Consider the following 18790-nt stretch of genomic DNA (forward strand, 5'->3'; position numbering starts at 1 on the left):
GTTTTAGTTGTTGCAGAGTAGTGCTTACACTAAGCCAAGGACTTTTCAGCTTCTCATGCTGCCCTGCCAGTGGACAGGCTGGGGGTGCATCAGGATCTGGGAGGGGACCGAACCAGGACAGGTGACCCAAACTGGCCAAATGGATATTCCATACCATATGAAGTCATGCTGAACCATTAACATGAGGTGGCTGGCTGGTGTGGGGAGGACTGCTCCTCAGGGACAGGCTGGGCATTGGTCAGCGGGTGGTGAGCAATTGCATTGTGCATCACTTGCTTTGTACAATCTATTATTATCATTATCATTATTATTATTTCCCTCCCTTTTCTGTCCTATTAGCTGTCTTTATCTGAACCCATGAGCTTTTACCTTTTTTTCTTTTCCAGTTGTCTCCCCCATCCCACTGGGAGGGGGGTGGTGGAGCAAAAGTGTGTGTGGTGCTTAGCTGCCTGTCAAGTTAAACCACAACACATGCCCAGAGAGCCATAGATAGGCACAGAGTATTCCTATATTTTGTGTTAGATTTCAGCAAGCCATGAGGTCACAGATTACAGGAAGACTTAATACAAGAATGTAAAAGTGATCATAAGAGTGCCGTGTAGATGATCTCATGTTATAAGATTTTGTGTTCCCTCAGAAATACAAAATAATTGCAGGGAATTTGCTTGGCAAAGGTTATGAAAAATAATTAGCTATTAATGAATGTAGCTACAAAGACTTAGTTACTACTTTTGTTAACTCTAGTATCAGGTGCATGCAAAGTGTCATGCAAAATTTTTTTCCTATATTCATTAATTGCATTTGCTAATAACAGATTTTAAACAGGATAAGAGTAAGAGTGAGAAAAACATCAAGAAAAAGAGATCTTCTACAGCAAAGCCTTGGTCATCTTGTCTGGTTGGATTACCCCACAACAGGCAGGCAAATAATTCAGTTGCTGTTGTTCTGTGATAGTTTTCTTTTCTTTGTTGTATCAGAACTGTACTGCCTCAGCTTTGAAACAGAAGTTCTTAGTACATTTTATTATAAAGAATGCTACCTCATTATGTCTGTATTTTAGTAATGAGTTCTTCACTGTGAAGTATTTGGTGGTCAAATCCACCTGAACTTCTGCACTATAGTAATAATAAGGTTATAATTTAAATAATTTTATAAACAATGACTACTATCATTCATTCACAAACCTGGAGCACAAGTTAGAACTTCCATCCTTCCAAAGGAGAAAATTAAATGAAAAAGTAAAATGAAAATCTCTCCCTATAAAAACACATGAGACAAGTTTGTGCATGACTGGAAAAATTTTCAAGCAAAGCAGATTTTTGTCAGCAACCGTCAATTTCTTGAAATGAAAAGCACTTTAAAAAAAGCACCAGTTTAATTACACTTGATGCATTCCATCCATCCAGCTATTACACAGGCAGTTAGAACGCATAAGAAATTGTCATTCTTCTCTATAAACTCATGTGGCTGTGTTGTGGTTTAACCCGGACAGCAGCTCAGCACCACACAGCCATTCGCTCACCCTCCCCGCTCCCTCTCTGTGGGATGGGGGGAGAGAATCAGGAAAAAAAGTGAAAGCTTATGGCTTGAGATAAAGGCAGTTTATTAGGACAGAAAAGAAAGGAAAATAACAATAATAATAATAATAGTACTACTAATAATAATGTGTATGAAACAAGTGATGCACAATGCAATTGCTCACCACCCGCTGACCGATGCCCAGCCTATCCCCGAGCAGCTGGTCCCCCCATCTTGGCCAGCCCCCCCATATTAATTGTTCAGCATGACGTCAGATGGTATGGAATACCCCTTTGGCCAGTTTGGGTCACCTGTCCTGGTTTGGTCCCCTCCCAGCTCCTGATGCACCCCCAGCCTGTCCACTGGCAGGGCAGCATGAGAAACTGAAAAGTCCTTGTCTTAGTGTAAGCACTGCTCTGCAACAATTAAAACATCAGCATGTTATCAACATGATTCTCATCCTAAATCCCAAACACAGCACCCTACCAGCTACCAGGAGGAAAATTAACCCTATCCTACCCTAAACCTGAATAATATCCTTGCCTTATTCCATACCATTTAAGTCATGCTCAGGTTCCATACATTCCAAAACATTAAGCACCACCATTCATATATGTATATAAAATGTCCACTGAGTTTGTTTAGTCCATGACTTCAGGCTCCATCTGTCACAGTAGTCTTTCAGGGCAGAAGAGATGGTGTGTGATGTTGAATCATAGCACGCTGAAGCCCGTTCTCGGTCCATCACATCTCTGTGCTTGTCCATTTCTATCAAAATTCTTTCGTCATTATCTGTGTGGCTGTTACTGTAATACCATTAATAGGACATTGACATATAGTAATCATGGTAGTGATGACATACAGTATTATATAATAATTAACATACTACAATTCAACTCATGGGCTATTCTCACCCAGTATTAAATCCTCTTGAGGTACACACCGGACCTCCCCATTCTTTTGCATTACCCACCAAGTGCACCCAGGTCCCTGAGCAAAAGCAAACCCACGAATGGGTTTGCCTTTTCCTGAGGCAGGAGTAGCCCAGACTGTCTTCCCCAGCATGTTTCTTACGTGCACTACAGGAACTTTATCCCCTTCTACAGTGCGTAACAGGTTTGATTGGGCAGGTCCAGCTCGGTTGGCAGATCCCCTAGTATTGACTAACCAGGTGGCCTTTGCCAAATGTGTATCCCAATTTTTGAATGTCCCAGCACCCATTGCTTTCAGTGTAGTCTTCAACAGTCCATTGTATCGTTCAACTTTTCCAGAGGCTGGTGCATGATAGGGGATGTGATACACCCACTCAATACCATGTTCTTTGGCCCAAGTGTCTCTAAGGTTGTTTCGGAAATGAGTCCCGTTGTCTGACTCAATTCTTCTGGGGTGCCATGTCGCCATAGGACTTGCTTTTCAAGGCCCAGGATAGTGTTCCGGGCGGTGGCATGGGGCACAGGATATGTTTCCAGCCATCCGGTGGTTGCTTCCACCATTGTAAGTACGTGGCGCTTGCCGTTGCGGGTTTGAGGGAGTGTGATGTAATCAGTCTTCCAGGCCTCCCCATATTGATATTTCAGCCATCGTCCTCCATACCAAAGAGGTTTTGACCGTTTGGCTTGCTTGATTGCAGCACGTTTCACAATCATGAATAACCTGTGCTATAGTGTCCATGGTCAGGTCCACCCCTCGATCACGAGCCCATCTATATGTTGCATCTCTACCTTGATGGCCTGAGGTGTCATGGGCCCATCGGGCTATAAATAATTCACCCTTCTGTTGTCAGTCCAGGTCCACCTGAGCCACTTCAATCTTAGCAGCCTGATCCACCTGCTGGTTGTTTTGATGTTCTTCAGTAGCCTGATTCTTGGGCACATGAGCATCTACATGGCGTACCTTTACAACCAGGTTCTCTACCCGGGCAGCAATATCTTGCCACAATGCAGCAGCCCAGATGGGTTTGCCCCTGCGCTGCCAGTTGTTCTGCTTCCATTGCTGTAACCACCCCCACAGGGCATTTGCTACCATCCATGAATCAGTATAGAGAACTGGCCACTTTTCTCATTCAGCAATGTCTAAAGCCAGCTGAATGGCTTTCACTTCTGCAAACTGACTCGATTCACCTTCTCCCTCAGCAGCTTCTGCAACTCGTCGTGTAGGACTCCATACAGCAGCTTTCCATCTCTGATGCTTTCCCACAAGACGACAGGTCCCATCAGTGAACAAGGCATATTTCTTCTCATTTTCCGGTAGCTTGTTGTACAGTGGGGCTTCTTCAGCACGGACCACCTCCTCCTCTGATGATATCCCAAAGTATTTGCCTGCTGGCCAGTCCATAATCACTTCCAAGAATCCTGGGCGACTGGGGTTTCCTATTCGAGTCCGCTGAGTAATCAGTGCAACCCACTTACTCCATGTAGCATCAGTTGCATGATGTGTAGAGGGGACCCTTCCTTTCAATATCCAGCCCAGTACCAGCAGTCAAGGTGCCAGGAAGAGCTGTGCTTCACTACCAGCAACTTCCGAAGCAGATCGAACTCCTTCATATGCTGCCAATATCTCTTTTTTGGTTGGAGTGTAGCAGGCCTCGGATCCTCTTTATACCCGACTCCAAAACCCTAGGGGTCGACCTCGAGTTTCCCCAGGCTCTTTCTGCCAGAGGCTCCAGGTGGAGCCATTCACATTGGCTGCAGTGTACAGCACATTCTTTACATCTGGTCCTGCTCAGACTGGCCCAAGGGCTACTGCATGAACTATCTCCTGTTTAGTTTGTTCAAAGGCTTGTCATTGCTCAGGGCCCCATTTGAAATCATTCTTAAGGGTTACTTGATAGATTTGGCTTACAATCAGACTGTAATTGGAATGTGCATTCTTCAAAACCCCACGACACCTAGGAAAGTTTGTGTTTCTTTTTTGCTAGTTGGTGTAGACATAGCTGTTATTTTATTGATCACATCCATTACAGTGATGTTGATCACATCACTGTAATGCCATCAAGCTATAAAGGGCCAGAGCCCATCTGTATCTCTGGAGTGACAGGGGGATCCGAGCAGTTAACTGTATTGGAGGCTGAAGTGAGCGTAACTGGGTATGAGTGGCAAAAGCACCCTACTGTGACCGGCCCGGATGCTCCGTGCATCCTTGGCATAGACTACCTCAGAAAGGGTACTGGTGAGGTTTTGGCATAGCTGCCTTGGAGACAGAGGACATTAAACAGTTGTCTACCTTGCCTGGTCTCTCAGAGGACCCTTCTGTTGTGGGGTTGCTGAGGGTCGAAGAAAAGCAGGTGCCAATTGCTACCTCAGCGGTGTACTGGAACTTCAAGATCCTTGTCTTCAAGTCAGTCTAGATGTAGGACAGCCCCAACAACGTGACATTTCTCCAGGTTTCTCAAATCAAGGGAATTCTTGGTATTCTTCCAGACCTCCAGGTTAGATGCAGCCTGCTGAATTTCTCCACTTCAGACCAGCATGATTCTTGTTCGTGCGACTACAAACAGCCTCCACTGGGACAGGATCAGCACAGGCATGAAAGGACCCTACGAAATTTGCAGGGTTTGGCTAAGTGCAGTTGCCATACCTTATTTCATATTAGAGAATACAGCATATCATAGAATAATAGAATCATGTAATCATAGAATGCTTTAGTTTGGAAAGGAACTTAAAGATCATCTAGTTCCAAACCCCCTGCCATGTGCAAGGATTCCACCCACTAGATCAGGTTCCCCAGGGCCCCATCCGATCTGGCCTTGAACACAAAGAATCATCGAATCATAGAATATCCGAGTTGGAAGGGACCCACAAGGATCATCAAGTCCTATTCCTGGGTTCCCAAAGAACCACACACAAAAAAATAATAAAAAATCAGATCAAGTGTCTGAAAGCATTGTCCAAATGCTTCCTAAACTCTGGCAGGCTCGGTGCCGTGACCATTTCCCTGGGTCACCTTCCCTGGTGGCTCGACCACCTTCTCAGTGAAGAACCTGTTCCTGATATCCAGACTGAACCTCCCCTGTCGCAGCCTCAGGCAGTTCCCTTGGGTCCTATCAGTGGTCACCAGAGAAGAGATCAGCACCTGCCTCTCTGCTCCCCCTCATGAGGAAGTTGTATACCGCAATGAGGTCTCCCCTCAGTCTCCTCTTCTCCAGGCTGAACAAACCAAGTGACTTCAGCTGCTCCTCATATGTCTTCCCCTTTAGACCCTTTACCATCTTTGTTGCCCTCCTTTGGACAGGGACAGTTTTATATCTAACAGTTTTATATCTAACAGTTTTATATCTTTCTTATACTGTGGTGCCCAAAATTGCACACAGTACTCGAGGTGAGGCCGCACCAGTGTAGAGTGGGACAATCACTTCCCTTGACTGGCTAGCAATGATGTTCTTGATGCACCCCAGGATACGGTTGGCCCTCCTGGCTGCCAAGGCACACTGCTGGTTCATGTTCAGCTTGCTGTTGACTAAAACCCCCAGATCCCTCTCTGCAGGGCTGTCTTCAGCCTCTCGTCGCCCAGTCTGTACATATAACCAGGGTTGCCCCTTCCCAGGTGCAGAATCCAGCAGCATTTGAGCTGTCATTTCTGCCCCCATTGTGCTCTCATTTCTGGTTTGCCAAATTACTTCTGCAGAATTCAAAGTGAAGGGAATAGGATCCTGCCCCTCCTGTATGAATGCAGGAACAGATCTTTATTTGCATCTGATGAGCTTCATTCGATGTTCAGTTTTCTTTGAGTGCAAGGCTGAAAGGAAGCTGCTGGTCTTTGGTACATGTGGAAACTACAAGAGGGTTCTTTAAAATTACAGATCTCATGTAAAGTTTGTATGAGATCAAATGCAAGAGGAATTGAAGTGTAATGCTCTGGAGAAGGTCCTGAAAGAGCTGTGATGCAGCTGGCATAAAATTAAGAGTGGAAGCTGGCAAATATGTCCTGTTTCTCAGCTCATATAACTTCCTGCAACAAAACCCTCTGCAGAAAAGGAACTACTACAAAAGAAAGAATTCTCTAACTGAGAAACCCTGTGTGCTTTAAAATAATCATTAATTTCCTAAAGATTTCCCAAAGATTTACCTAAAGCCCCAAGAATAAGCTTGTTTTACTTAAAAATGAGCCATTACAGTCACCAGTGCTTCCATCGCAAGGATCCTGGCTGTTTGCCTTGACTTACCCGCTTATGAAGACGTTCTGCTTCCTCCTGATATGCAGCGAGCTGTTGTTTCCATTGTTTTACATTGGCAGTGGATTCCAGAAGGGCTGCTGTGAGCTTAGCATTATTACCTTTGAGCGCGGCCAGTTCTGCCTCCCAATGCTTGCTGACCGTCGAACTGTACAGACAGAATAAGAATGGTCAGTCTTCAAATCTCTTCTATTTTTTTCTTTAATCGTATAATTTTTTTTTTTTTTGAGAATTCAAAGGGCTCACAAGAACTGCTATAGCCCATGGCCATAATTGTGATCATGAAACAGCTGAACTAGAATCTCTCCGGATAGGTGTGGGAGGGCTACGCATACTCTTCCTATCTAAAACCTTTTACTTAATTCCTTCTAATCTTTACTGTGCAAGTGACTGAGCACTTGAACAGGTTGCCCAGAGAGGTTGTGGAGTCTCCCTCTGTCCTGGTTTCAGTTAGGACAGAGTTAATTTTCCCTCATAGTAGCTGGTAGGGTGCTATGTTTTGGATTAGGATGAGAAGAGCGCTGATAACATGCTGATGTTTTAATTGTTGCAGAGCAGTGTTTACACCAGGCCAAGGACTTTTCGGCTTCTCGCTCTGTCCTGCCAGCGAGCAGGCTGGGGGTGCAGCAGGAGCTGGGAGGGGACAGACCCAGGACAGCTGACCCAAACTGGCCAAAGGGGTATTCCATACCATCTGACGTCATGCTAAACAATATATAGGGGTGGCTGGCCGGGGTGGGGGCGCCGGCTGCTCGGGGATAGGCTGGGCATCGGTCAGCGGGTGGTGAGCAATTGCATTGTGCATCACTTGTTTTCTTACACATTATTATTATTAATACTATTATCATTATCACTATTATTATTATTATTGTTATTATTATATTCCTGTCTTAATAAACTGTCTTTATCTCAACTCACCGGCTTCACTTTCCCGTTTCTCTCCCCCATCCCAGAGAGGGAGGGGGGAGGGTGAGCGAACGGCTGTGTGGTGTTTAGCTGCCAGCCGGGTTAAACCACAACACCCTCCTTGGAGATCTTGAAAAGCCATCTGGACATGGTCCAGAGCAACCTGCTCTAGGTATCCCTGTTTGAGCAGGAGGGTTGGACCAGATGACTTCAAGAGGTCCTTTCCTACCTAAAACATTCTGTGGTTCTGTGAACTGACCATGGTATACAAAAAAATACTTCCATAACAGAGGTTTAGGTTATATGGATTGCATGTAAAATGATCTTTACAACAACAACTGTTCAAACCCAAACAGAGGGGCCACAACCTCCCCAGGCAGATGCCTAGACCAAAACAGACCTCCTGAGGACTGAAATTGCTGCCCAGACCCTCAGTTCCAGGGCAATACAGAATCTGGGAGTCCTCCTAGGAGGCTCTGAAGGCAGAAGTGGGTGTCATGGGTGCAAGTGTGCCCAGCTGGATGAACTTTTCAAACAGGATGCCATGTTACAAGAGGAGTTCAATAGTCAACATAGCATCCAGGAATCCAAGCAAGAGATTGATAAATGGTATAGGCTTACACAAGCTGAGCAACAGTCTTGCCTTAAGTCCTGTCAAGGGGAAGGTAAGCTAGTTTCCAACCCTGAATCAACAAACGACTGACTCACGAGACCAGGGAGACTGCACCCTCATCTCTGCTTGGAGCAGGAGAAGGAGTCTCCCCCTTGCCCCTGAAGTGCCCCTACACAACAGATACAATACTCTGGGGCTTGAAAGGGAAGAGTGTGTGAGTAATGGTGTACTGGTCTTGGCTAAGACAGATTTTCCCCCTAGTAGCTGGTCAAGTGCTGTGTTTGGGATTTAGGATGACAATAATGTTGATAACACGCTGATGTTTTAATTGTTGCAGAGCAGTGCTTACACTAAGCCAAGGACTTTTCAGCTTCTCACACTGTCCTGCCCGTGGGCAGGCTAGGGGTGCATCAGGAGCTAGGAGGGGACAGACCCAGGACAGCTGACCCAAAGTGGCCAAAGGGGTATTCCATACCATCTGACGTCATGCTGAACAATTAATATGGGGGGCTGGCCAGGATGGGAGGACCAGCTTCTCAGGGATATGCTGGGCATTGGTCAGCGGGTGGTGAGCAACTGCATTGTGCATCACTTGTTTTGTACACATTATCAGTAGTAGTGCTATTATCATTATTATTATTATCCTTTATTTTCTGTCCTAATAAACTGTCTTTATCTCAACCCACAGGCTTCATTTTTTTCCTGATTCTCTCCCCCATCCCAGAGAGGGAGGGGGGAGGGTGAGCAAATGGCTGTGGTGCTTAGCTACCAGCCAGGTTAAACCATAACAAATGTAAAGACCTCGGAAAGGGCAACCATCCAAAGTTGGCCGAGTCAACCACCTGCATTAGAACCAGTGCCACAAAAAAGGCTCAAAGGGTGTTAGTAATTGGAGACTCCACACTAAGATGCACTGATGCACCCATTTGCCATCCAGATAATCTCTCCAGAGAGGTTTTCTGCCTGCCCAGAGATCCTGCATTTGTGATATTACAAAGAGGATACCAATCTTGGTGGGGCCAGAAGACTACCGCCCATTCCTACTCTTTCATGGAGGATCAAATGAGGCTGCAACAGAGACTCCAAAATATCAAAAGGGACTTGATGACCTTTGGAAAGATGTTGAAGGCATTGGGAGTGCAAGTAATGTTCTCCTCTGTCCTCCCAGATGGTGACTGGGACCCAAGAAGAAGGACCAAGTGAATGATTGGCTGTGCGGCTGGTGCTATGCTCAAAGTTTTGGGTTCTACAATCTTGGACACACTTCTGAGAGACTGGGCATGTTGACACCGGATGGGGCACACCTGACCAGTTGGGGCAAGAGTGTTCTGGGCAGCAAGCTGGATGGGCTTATTAGCAGATCTTAAAACTAGATTCAGCAGGGGAAGGGGATGTATCTCTGAGTGATGAAAGAGAACCTGGGAACATTGTCACTTTAGGAAGCAACAGGGAAATACTTGTGAATTGTCCCAAAGGAATCAGGAAGGGTTCCTCTAAAAAGGTGATGTGACCGATATCCCAGCTAAAGTGCCTCTACACCAACACACACAGCACGGGAAACAAGCAGGAGACTTTGGAAACCATGGTGCAATTAGAAAATTGTGACCTAATTGCTCGCACAGAAATGTGGTGGGATGGATCACACAACTGGAACATTGGAATAGAGGGATTCAAGTTTTTCAGAAGAGACAGGAAGGGAAGGAAGGGCGGGGGTGTTGCCCTCTAAGTTGATTGGGAAGAGCTGCCTCTGAGAAACAGCCACAGACAGGTTGAGAGCTTGTGGGTGAAAGTTAAGGACTGGACAAATAAAGCACACCTTGTGGTTGGGGTCTACTACAGGCAGCCTGATCAAGGGGAGCCTGTGGATGAAGCATTCTTGCTTCAACTACAAGAAGCATCATGCTTGAAAGCTCTCATCCTGATGGGGGACTACAGCCACCTTGATGACTTCTGGAAAAGCTGCACAGCAGGCTGTAAGCAATCCAGGAGACTACTGGAGTGCATCAAGGATAACTTCCTGGTCCAGGTATTAGACAAACCATCCAGAGCAGAAGCATTACTGGACCTGTTGCTCACCATTGCAGATTAACTCATTGAAGAGGTTAAGACTGGAGGCAGACTGGGCTGCCTGACCATGGCAGACTGACCATGTCCTGGCTGAGTTTGTGATCTCAAGGAATAAGAGCAAAGAGCAAAGTCAGGATCCTGAACTTCTGAAGAGCAAACTTCCAGCTGTTTAAAGACCTAACAGATGAGATCCCATGGAACACTGTCCTTATGGACAAAGGAGCTGATCAGAGCTGGCAACTATTTAAAGACACTTCTTAGCGTGCAAGAGCACTACATCCCCATGGGTAAGAAATCAAGCAGGGAAGGCAGGAAATCAGCATGGCTGAGCAAGGACCTGCTGGTCAAATTGAGGCACAAGAAGGAAATGCACAGGCAGTGGAAGCAGGGACATGTGACCTGGGAAGGGTACAGGGATGTGAAGAGCAGGTTTGAGACCACATAATGAAACTGAACAGGTACAAGTCTATGGGGCCTGATGACATGCATCCCAGTGTCCTGAGGGAAGTGGCTGATGTAGTTGACAAGCCACTCTCCATCATATTTGAATAGTCCTGGCAGTCAGGTGAAGTCCCTGGTGACTGGAAAAAGGGAAACATCACTCCCATTCTTAAAAAGGGTAGAAAGGAAGACCTGGAGAGCTACAGACAGGTGAGCCTCACCTCTGTTCCTGGGAAGATCATGGAAAAGATCCTCCTGGAAGCAATGTTAAGGTACACGCCTTAACCTCCTGGAGGTGAACTGAGAAAGCCAGCATGGCTTCACCGTGGCAACTCCAGCAGTCAGAGAATCATCATAGAATCATAGAATGGCTCAGGTTGGAAGGGACCTTGAAGATCATCTAGTTCCAACCCTCCTGCCATGGCGAGGGATGCCACCCACTAGATCAGGTTGCCCAGGGCCTCCTCCAACCTGGCCTTGAACACCTCCAGGGATGGGACATCCAAAACTTCTCAGAACAATGTGTTCCAGTGCCTCACCACCCTCTAAGTGAAGAATTTCCTCCAAACATCTACTCAAACTCTCCTCTCTTTTAGTTTAAAATCATACCCCCTTGTCCTGTCATTATCTGACTGAGCAAAAAGTTGCCCTCCATCTTTTTTACAAGCCCCCTTTAAATACTGAAAGGCTGCAATGAGGTCTCCCTGGAGCCTTCTCTTCTCCAGGGTGAACAACCCCAGCTCTCTCAGCCTTTCTTCATAGGAGAGGTGCTCCAGCCCTCTGATTATGGCCCTCCTCTGGGCCCCCTCAACAGATCAACATCCTTATTGTGCTTTGGTCCAATACTTGGATGCAGTACTCCAAGCTGGGCCTCACAAGGGCAGAGGAGAGGGGGAAATTAACCTCCCTCAACCTTTTGGCCACTCCTCTTTTGATGCAGCCCAGGATGCTGTTCGCCTTCTGGGATGCAAGTGCGCGCTGCTGGCTCTATCTGAGCTTTTCGTCTGCCAGAACCTGCAAGTCCTTCTCTGCAGGGCTGCTCTCAGTAAGTTCTTCACCCAGTCTGTACTCATGTCTGGGATTGCCCCAATCAGGACCTTCTCCTCATGAACCCATGTTGGCTGTGACCAAGGACCGCATTGACCTTCAGGTGAAATACAGGAATTCAGAAACTCAAAGTGTTTCATATACCACCTTTCCTTTGCATTTAGCCTTTCACTTTGAGCATGTTCTCAGATTCTGAATTGTCTAAAGCACACATGCAGCCCATGAACAGGAGAAGAGTTGCCTTTCTGTGCGAGTATTGCCATGGGGGTCGACAAGCCCCATGGTTGCTGATAACATCGGACTCTTAAGGATGAGACCATCAGGAAAGTAAAGAGTTGAGAATGAACAAAGAAGAGTGATTCAGGAGATGCCTTGTTGTCTCGGGTTGCTTGTTCTCCAGCCATGAAGGCGTGGAAGTTGCTGGGTGTTTGCTGTTGCCGGGCAAAGTTGTTGACCAGTGAATAGTTAGTGGAAAGGTACTGCTGTGCGGCGAATGTTATAGGAAGGGAGCCTGTCCTCAATAAGAGTGGAAGTTATTGTCATTAATAAAGAAGTTGAAGTTATTGATCCCTAAAGAACCCTGGTGTCTGTGTGGTCTTTACACCACAGCTTTCCAGTTGTTTTATAGACAGTCCTGTTATTAGGCATCTCTTGTCTTATGCTTTGATTAGCATCTTACTGTGGCAGTGTCAAAATCTTTGCAGAAGGGACTTAATGGATGAAACTGACTAAAGAAGTTGAGTAATGGTACAGTTTCCACTACGTGGCAGACTATTATGCATTGGAAAGTGGTGGCTATATCCTACTTAGCTTCACCGTCTAAATCCATGTTCTGTACTTGTAATACAGCCTTAATCATATTAGGATCCATAGAAACCACCACAACATAGACAACCTTTCAACATGGAAATTTATCACTGAGGAATAGACTACAAATTATATTCTTTTTAAGGAAGGAAAATTTCATTGAAATATTCTCCACAGTAACCCAGCACCCAAGTATAGTGGTGTTCGCTGCTTATTGAAACACTTAGGGTCAATAGCAATAGAAGAGCTCTTGAAAGGCACTTTGTGGGATGCTTAAGATTGGACATTAACACAAAATTAATGCTTCAGCTATGATCCTTATCAGCCAGGGATTTAGATCCTATTCCTGACTCAAGTTAACGTGTGGGAAAAAGAGGAGTCACTCTTCTACACAAGAATCAATGAATTTTCCAAGCTTCTTGTATTGTCCTCTAGTGTACTCCAAATGTATTTACATCGGTGACATTTGAACTTTGTTTCTCATTAAATTTAAAATGTTAACAACAGTTTCATACCTCTTTTTTTACACTGTATCACAATGCAAAAGACATATTTAACCCAAATCATCACAGTAGCACTAATAAAATCCCTGATTTCTCTGAAGAGACTCAACTTCTATTTTCATTTTATTCTTTTAAAAATATCGCATTTTTGTCTTAGTCATTAAATTTTATATAGTAAAGAGACACTAGGTTATCTTTTCATGAAGGTCATATAGCATAAAACAAAATCAATAACTTTGTTTTATAACGTTTAGCCCTTTGCAAGAGCAAGCATAGCTAATTAATTTCTAGCATTTTTTTTGGCAGTAAACATTAGTACCTTGCAGACCTAAAAATTTATTATATACTCTGAAAAATTAAAAAAGAAAAAAAAAGACCTGTTCTTGCTCCTTTACTGAAATTACTTTGGAATTGCTTATCAGTATCAATAGAAGTATTTTGTTCTTGTACACTTGTAATGTAACTCCTATTTTTCACAAATGATAACCAATAAGCTTTTTTTTTTTCTTTTTTTTTTTTTTTTCCTATTACGTAACTGTAGAACACTAGGTATAATTCCTTGCTGCTGCTATGGTGCTGAACATTTCAAATATTGTAATAGAACTAAATTTTCAAAAGCAATTTAAGTTATTTAGGAATTTATATCCCATTTTCTAAAACGACTAGGCATTTGGCTGCAAAGAAAGTCAAATTGACTTGGGCTCCTCTGGCACTTAATCAGTTTATGGAAGCAATTAGATGATGTGGTTATCAGAAAGTCAGATACAAGGAAATGGTAACCCTGTCACTAAAATGATCTGAATTATGGATACTCATTCTGCAACTCATTTGTACATACAAGAATTTAAAGCAGTTTAACTGTAAATTCACACTTTGAATTAGTACAGATTAATTTTCCTGAGGCCCCTGGGCAAAAAAAAACCCAACCACCTACCTATGTTTCTTTCAAAAATCCTACCTATAACAACAATTTGTGTGTGCATTGATACGAACCATAATCTGTCAGTAATGTAACAAAAGATTTATGCAAATCTACATTGCAGGTATTTGGAACTATAAAAGGACTCTACACAAAACAGTAACTGTGTCTTATGGCCAAAAGGACACTGCATGGGCCCAGAAGGGATCTAGTGTCATTGCTATAACATGTAGATGTGGTTCAGACCACAGTCCTTGGTGCCAAGGACTGTTTTGTTTAGCTCTGTCATTGCGGCCAACGAGATTGCTGCAGCTACAGGTTGATTCTACACAAATTAACAGAGATTGTCAGATTTGCAATGACAGAGTGAAGACAGATACAGCTATGCTGGACTGGGCTGAGCAACTGCAACCAGGTTGCACCATGTACAGCAATGAGGTGGCTAAAGGGATGGCTTCTAACCCCGTAAATCTGACGTACACCATGTGCCAGAGGTGGAGATCCTCGGCACGAGCCTCTGCTGCCTTTCTAGACACTGTCACAGCTTAAACTTGAGAGTGTTGTGCCTCTGCTGATGACAACAACCGTTAAGAGTGATTGAACATGAAAGATCTGCAAGCACTTATTTTAGATCATATTTGAACTTTCTGTGAGTGATACCACAGGATATCTCAGTCTCTAAGACCCACTTAATGCTAGTTCCTGTCTTACTATCATAGCAAACACTGAATTTAGCAGAACAATCATTACAGCTGCAAGGCCTTACAAATCTACTACCAAGAACAGAAGGACAGTCTATAGAACGACCTACAGAAATATTTATATATTTTATATATATTGTATTTATATATATTTATATATTTATATATTAAATACATAATCAAGAAAAGAAGGACTAAGAAGAATCTCCATGTTTTATTGGATGTGGGGGGAAACAGTGACAAGAGATGAGGAAAAGGCTGAGGTACTTAATGCCTTCTTTGCCTCAGTCTTTAGCAGCAAGACCAGTTGTTTCTTTAAGAAGAAAAAAAAAAACAAAAAAACCAGAACCCAGCATCTTCCTTATTTCATTGGTGGTTGCTAGTTATTATTTACTCAGTCTAGACTTGGAGTTCTAAATGATCTTAGGTTTCCTTTAGCCTCTTTTCAGAATAATGCATAGGTCAGATGATTTGGCTCCTAACTCAGCTGGAAGTTAAAAAGAAACCAAAATATAGACCAATTCTTCCCAATTCAACACTTATCTGAAACAACAATTTCAAAGAAGAATATAAAGTTTTGCTCCCTGCTTCTCTCCACCCCCCGTTTACATAACTCATCACAAATCCTACAAGGATGCAGAGTATGAAGTTGTGTAAGTTTTGCTAGTTGTGATTTAACAGATGGCAGAAGAGATCCTGAGCTCCCATGCTTTCACAAGGCTATGCCTACACACCATGGTAGTGTAAGAGCATGTTTATTTTCTAACATTGTGAGCTCTATTTCACTTTCATTGATAAGGCATCTGGAATAGAAAAAGGGTAGGGCAAACAGCATGATATGAAGACATTTAAAATCCAACTTTCCTGAGCCTACCACTGCGCTAAACATAAGCCCAGGACAGAGGATTCCTAAAGTGCTAAATTAGAATTAAATAATAATACTAAAATCTCTGGAAAGTGTAGAAAGAAGGTGTCACACAATCCATGCTGTCATGTAATTATATTAGTTTTAAATTTCAGAGTATTTCTTAAATAAAGTGAATGTGTAAGTCTCGGTCATACAGAATAATCAGTTAGATCACAATTCGTGCATGTAGGAAGCTATTTTACCTAACCTCTTAAAATTCAGACCAACCTAACCTGAATATATTGCCTACATAAAAAAGCATTTGATTTGAGACAACAAACCCATACCTTATTAAAAAAACATTTTTTTTTCCTTCAGCAAACTACACATTTGGATAACTTACTATCATCATGAAGCACAATTTAATTTTAGGGGTTTTTGTTTTGTTTTGTCTGAGCCATGTTGATTAAATAAAATGATTTTCTAATTTCCTACGTGGTTTCAGTCTCCTAGAAGAATGGTTTCCAATATTCTAACTTGAATTTAGAAACTAAACCCTTTGCATTTCATGAAAGACAGACATCATTACACTGAAGTGCCACAGAGTAAAATTTGCAAAGGCAACAACCCTAAAGTTCAAGTTCATCACAATGAATGTTTTATTATTGTGTACTAGAGAAAACAAAGTCCTAGACATCCCAGCCATTTTATTTCATCACCGTCACTCAGGTCCAGCTTCGTTCATTTGCCAAATGGACTAAAAGCTGATAAAGAAAAAAAAACCTCTTATATTCTACTTCATTGCTGATTTGTTCCAACCCAGTTCATTACTGACAAAACTTGATGGCTGTTTGGTGTCACTGTGAAATACTTTGATGATGCTTATGAAAGCAATGCCATGCTCATCAAGCACGGCATTGCTAGTTGGTCGAGGGAAGTGATTATCCCTCTCTACTCTGCGCTGGTGCGACCTCACCTCGAGTACTGTGTGCAGGAAAGTAGTGGAGAAGGGCTACTAAGATGGTGAAGGGCCTAGAGGGAAAGATGTACGAGGAGAGGCTGAGGTCACTTGGTCTGTTCAGCCTGGAAAAGAGGAGGCTGAGGGGAGACCACACTGCGGTCTACAGCTCCCTCATGAGGGGGAACGGAGGGGCAGGTGCTGATCTCTTCTCTAGTGACCAGCGATAGGACCTGAGGGAATTGTGTGAAGCTGTGGCAGGGAAGGTTCATGCAAGATATCAGGAAAAGGTTCTTCACTGAGAGGGTTGTCACACACTGGAACACGCTCCACAGGGACATAGTCATGACACCAAGCCTGTCAGAGTTTAAGAAGCGTTTGGACTGTCTGAATTTTTCGGTAGACCTGGCACCTGTGTGGTGCCAGGAGTTGGACTCGATGATCCTCGTGGGTCTCTTCCAACTCGGGATATTCTGTGATTCTATGATTCTATGAATTGTCAGTTGTCCACATCTCACCAAAGTGCTATCAGAAACTTGAATTCATCTCAGCAGAGACCCCTGTTATATGATCAAAACACTGATGAACACAAACTGTTTTCTGCCTGTACTATAAAACGCTGGTGGCATCTACAGTGATATTAAAGGAACTCAAAAGATGCGATACTTCAGGTACAGAAAGCTTCCCTAAAGCATAAAACTGAAGAAAAATTACTGATGTTGATCTCCATTTAGCTGTATTCCCCATTTTATTCTTCAAATTAACTCTTCCCTCAATAAGAGAATATATTAAATACTTCATATTTTTGACAGATAAAACAGTCCACTTCTGTGTTTATGTGTGCCTGCCCCTAACCTCTACCCACATCTGCAGGAAGAAGGTTGATGCCATTGAACTTCCACTGCAAGAGGTCTGCCTACCAAATGCAACAGGAAATGATCATTACAGTCATCCTGACACAGTTATTTTCAGTAATACAACTGCTGTAGGTAGAGCCTGCACACTGTTTATGTGCATTCTGAAATGGCTTACAATAAAGCAACTTTGGACTTCTAACTTATCAATGAGATTTACTCTAGTCTTCTGGAGGCTTAAATTATCTTGACAGGAACCATCACCTGGAGAGTGGGTTGAGTGAATGAAATAGCCTACCAGAGAGCCATGGCAGGGTGACAGCAATGCTGGGGAACGCAGTACTGTGTTACCTCCATAGTAAACAAGCAGCACAACTCTGATTCATAATGTTGGCAGGAGGTACAATTCAATGCTGGACCTGGTAAAGAGAGCATAGTTGGATGAACTCCATCTTCCCCCGGTTTAGATATTTAAAAGTTAAAAGTAAGCATCCTCAGATAGCGATTCATCTGACAAATCCTCAGTGCCTATATAGGATGAAATACATTAGACATTATTGAAAGCAAAATTTTTAGGCCCCGGTGTCACATGAATGTGGCAAAATTTGTAGGTTTTCCCCCAGAGAACCCAGGACACAGCATTCTCCAAAGGAATCACTACCTTAACTAGGTTTACTTGTAATGCCTAGCTCTATGTAAGGGAGAAGCAATCTTAATTCATCTGACAAAAATCACACACTCCAAAGAGTATGATATTAATAAGACAGTGTGGATCTTTTGGATTAGGCTTAAAACCAAGCTTTTTACTTTATGTAGGTCCTACATCTCTTGCAGGGACGGAAAAAGATCCCTCAAAGCATACACAGATTATGAAATTGTCAGCTCTATTCAAGATGCATTCTAGAAAAAAGAAAAACAACAACCAAACAAACAAAAAAAAAACAACTTTGATGAAAGATATTGTCCTGGTTCCAGTTAGGACAGAGTTAATTTTCCCTCATAGTAGCTGGTAGGGTGCTATGTTTTGGATTAGGATGAGAAGAGCGCTGATAACATGCTGATGTTTTAATTGTTGCAGAGCAGTGTTTACACCAGGCCAAGGACTTTTCGGCTTCTCGCTCTGTCCTGCCAGCGAGCAGGCTGGGGGTGCAGCAGGAGCTGGGAGGGGACAGACCCAGGACAGCTGACCCAAACTGGCCAAAGGGGTATTCCATACCATCTGACGTCATGCTAAACAATATATAGGGGTGGCTGGCCGGGGTGCGGGGCCGGGCTGCTCGGGGATAGGCTGGGCATCGGTCAGCGGGTGGTGAGCAATTGCATTGTGCATCACTTGTTTTCTTACACATTATTATTATTAATACTATTATCATTATCACTATTATTACTATTATTGTTATTATTATTTTTCTGTCTTAATAAACTGTCTTTATCTCAAC

The 18790-nt window shown here is 43.5% G+C and overlaps 1 protein-coding gene across 10 annotated transcripts in view; it reads right to left on the reverse strand.

The window, feature by feature from the left end:
* LOC310888667 (homer protein homolog 1-like) overlaps positions 1 to 18790 on the reverse strand; it is a gene marked incomplete at its 5' end in the record, with an annotated part of 224822 nt that overhangs the window by 36332 nt on the left and 169700 nt on the right. For 5 of the 10 annotated variants that reach the window (XM_083815595.1, XM_083815594.1, XM_083815597.1 and 2 more), the window contains one exon: positions 6680 to 6836. In XM_083815595.1, coding sequence (XP_083671721.1) covers positions 6680 to 6836 — 157 coding nt within the window. Of the gene's footprint in view, positions 1 to 212; positions 2325 to 3526; positions 5054 to 6679; positions 6837 to 17649; positions 17771 to 18790 lie in introns of those variants that run through there. The other 5 variants (XR_014576048.1, XM_083815600.1, XM_083815593.1 and 2 more) reach the window with 5 other exon arrangements.

The sequence above is a fragment of the Anser anser genome, assembly GCF_964211835.1.
Source record: "Anser anser genome assembly, chromosome: W".
NCBI lineage: Eukaryota > Metazoa > Chordata > Aves > Anseriformes > Anatidae > Anser > Anser anser.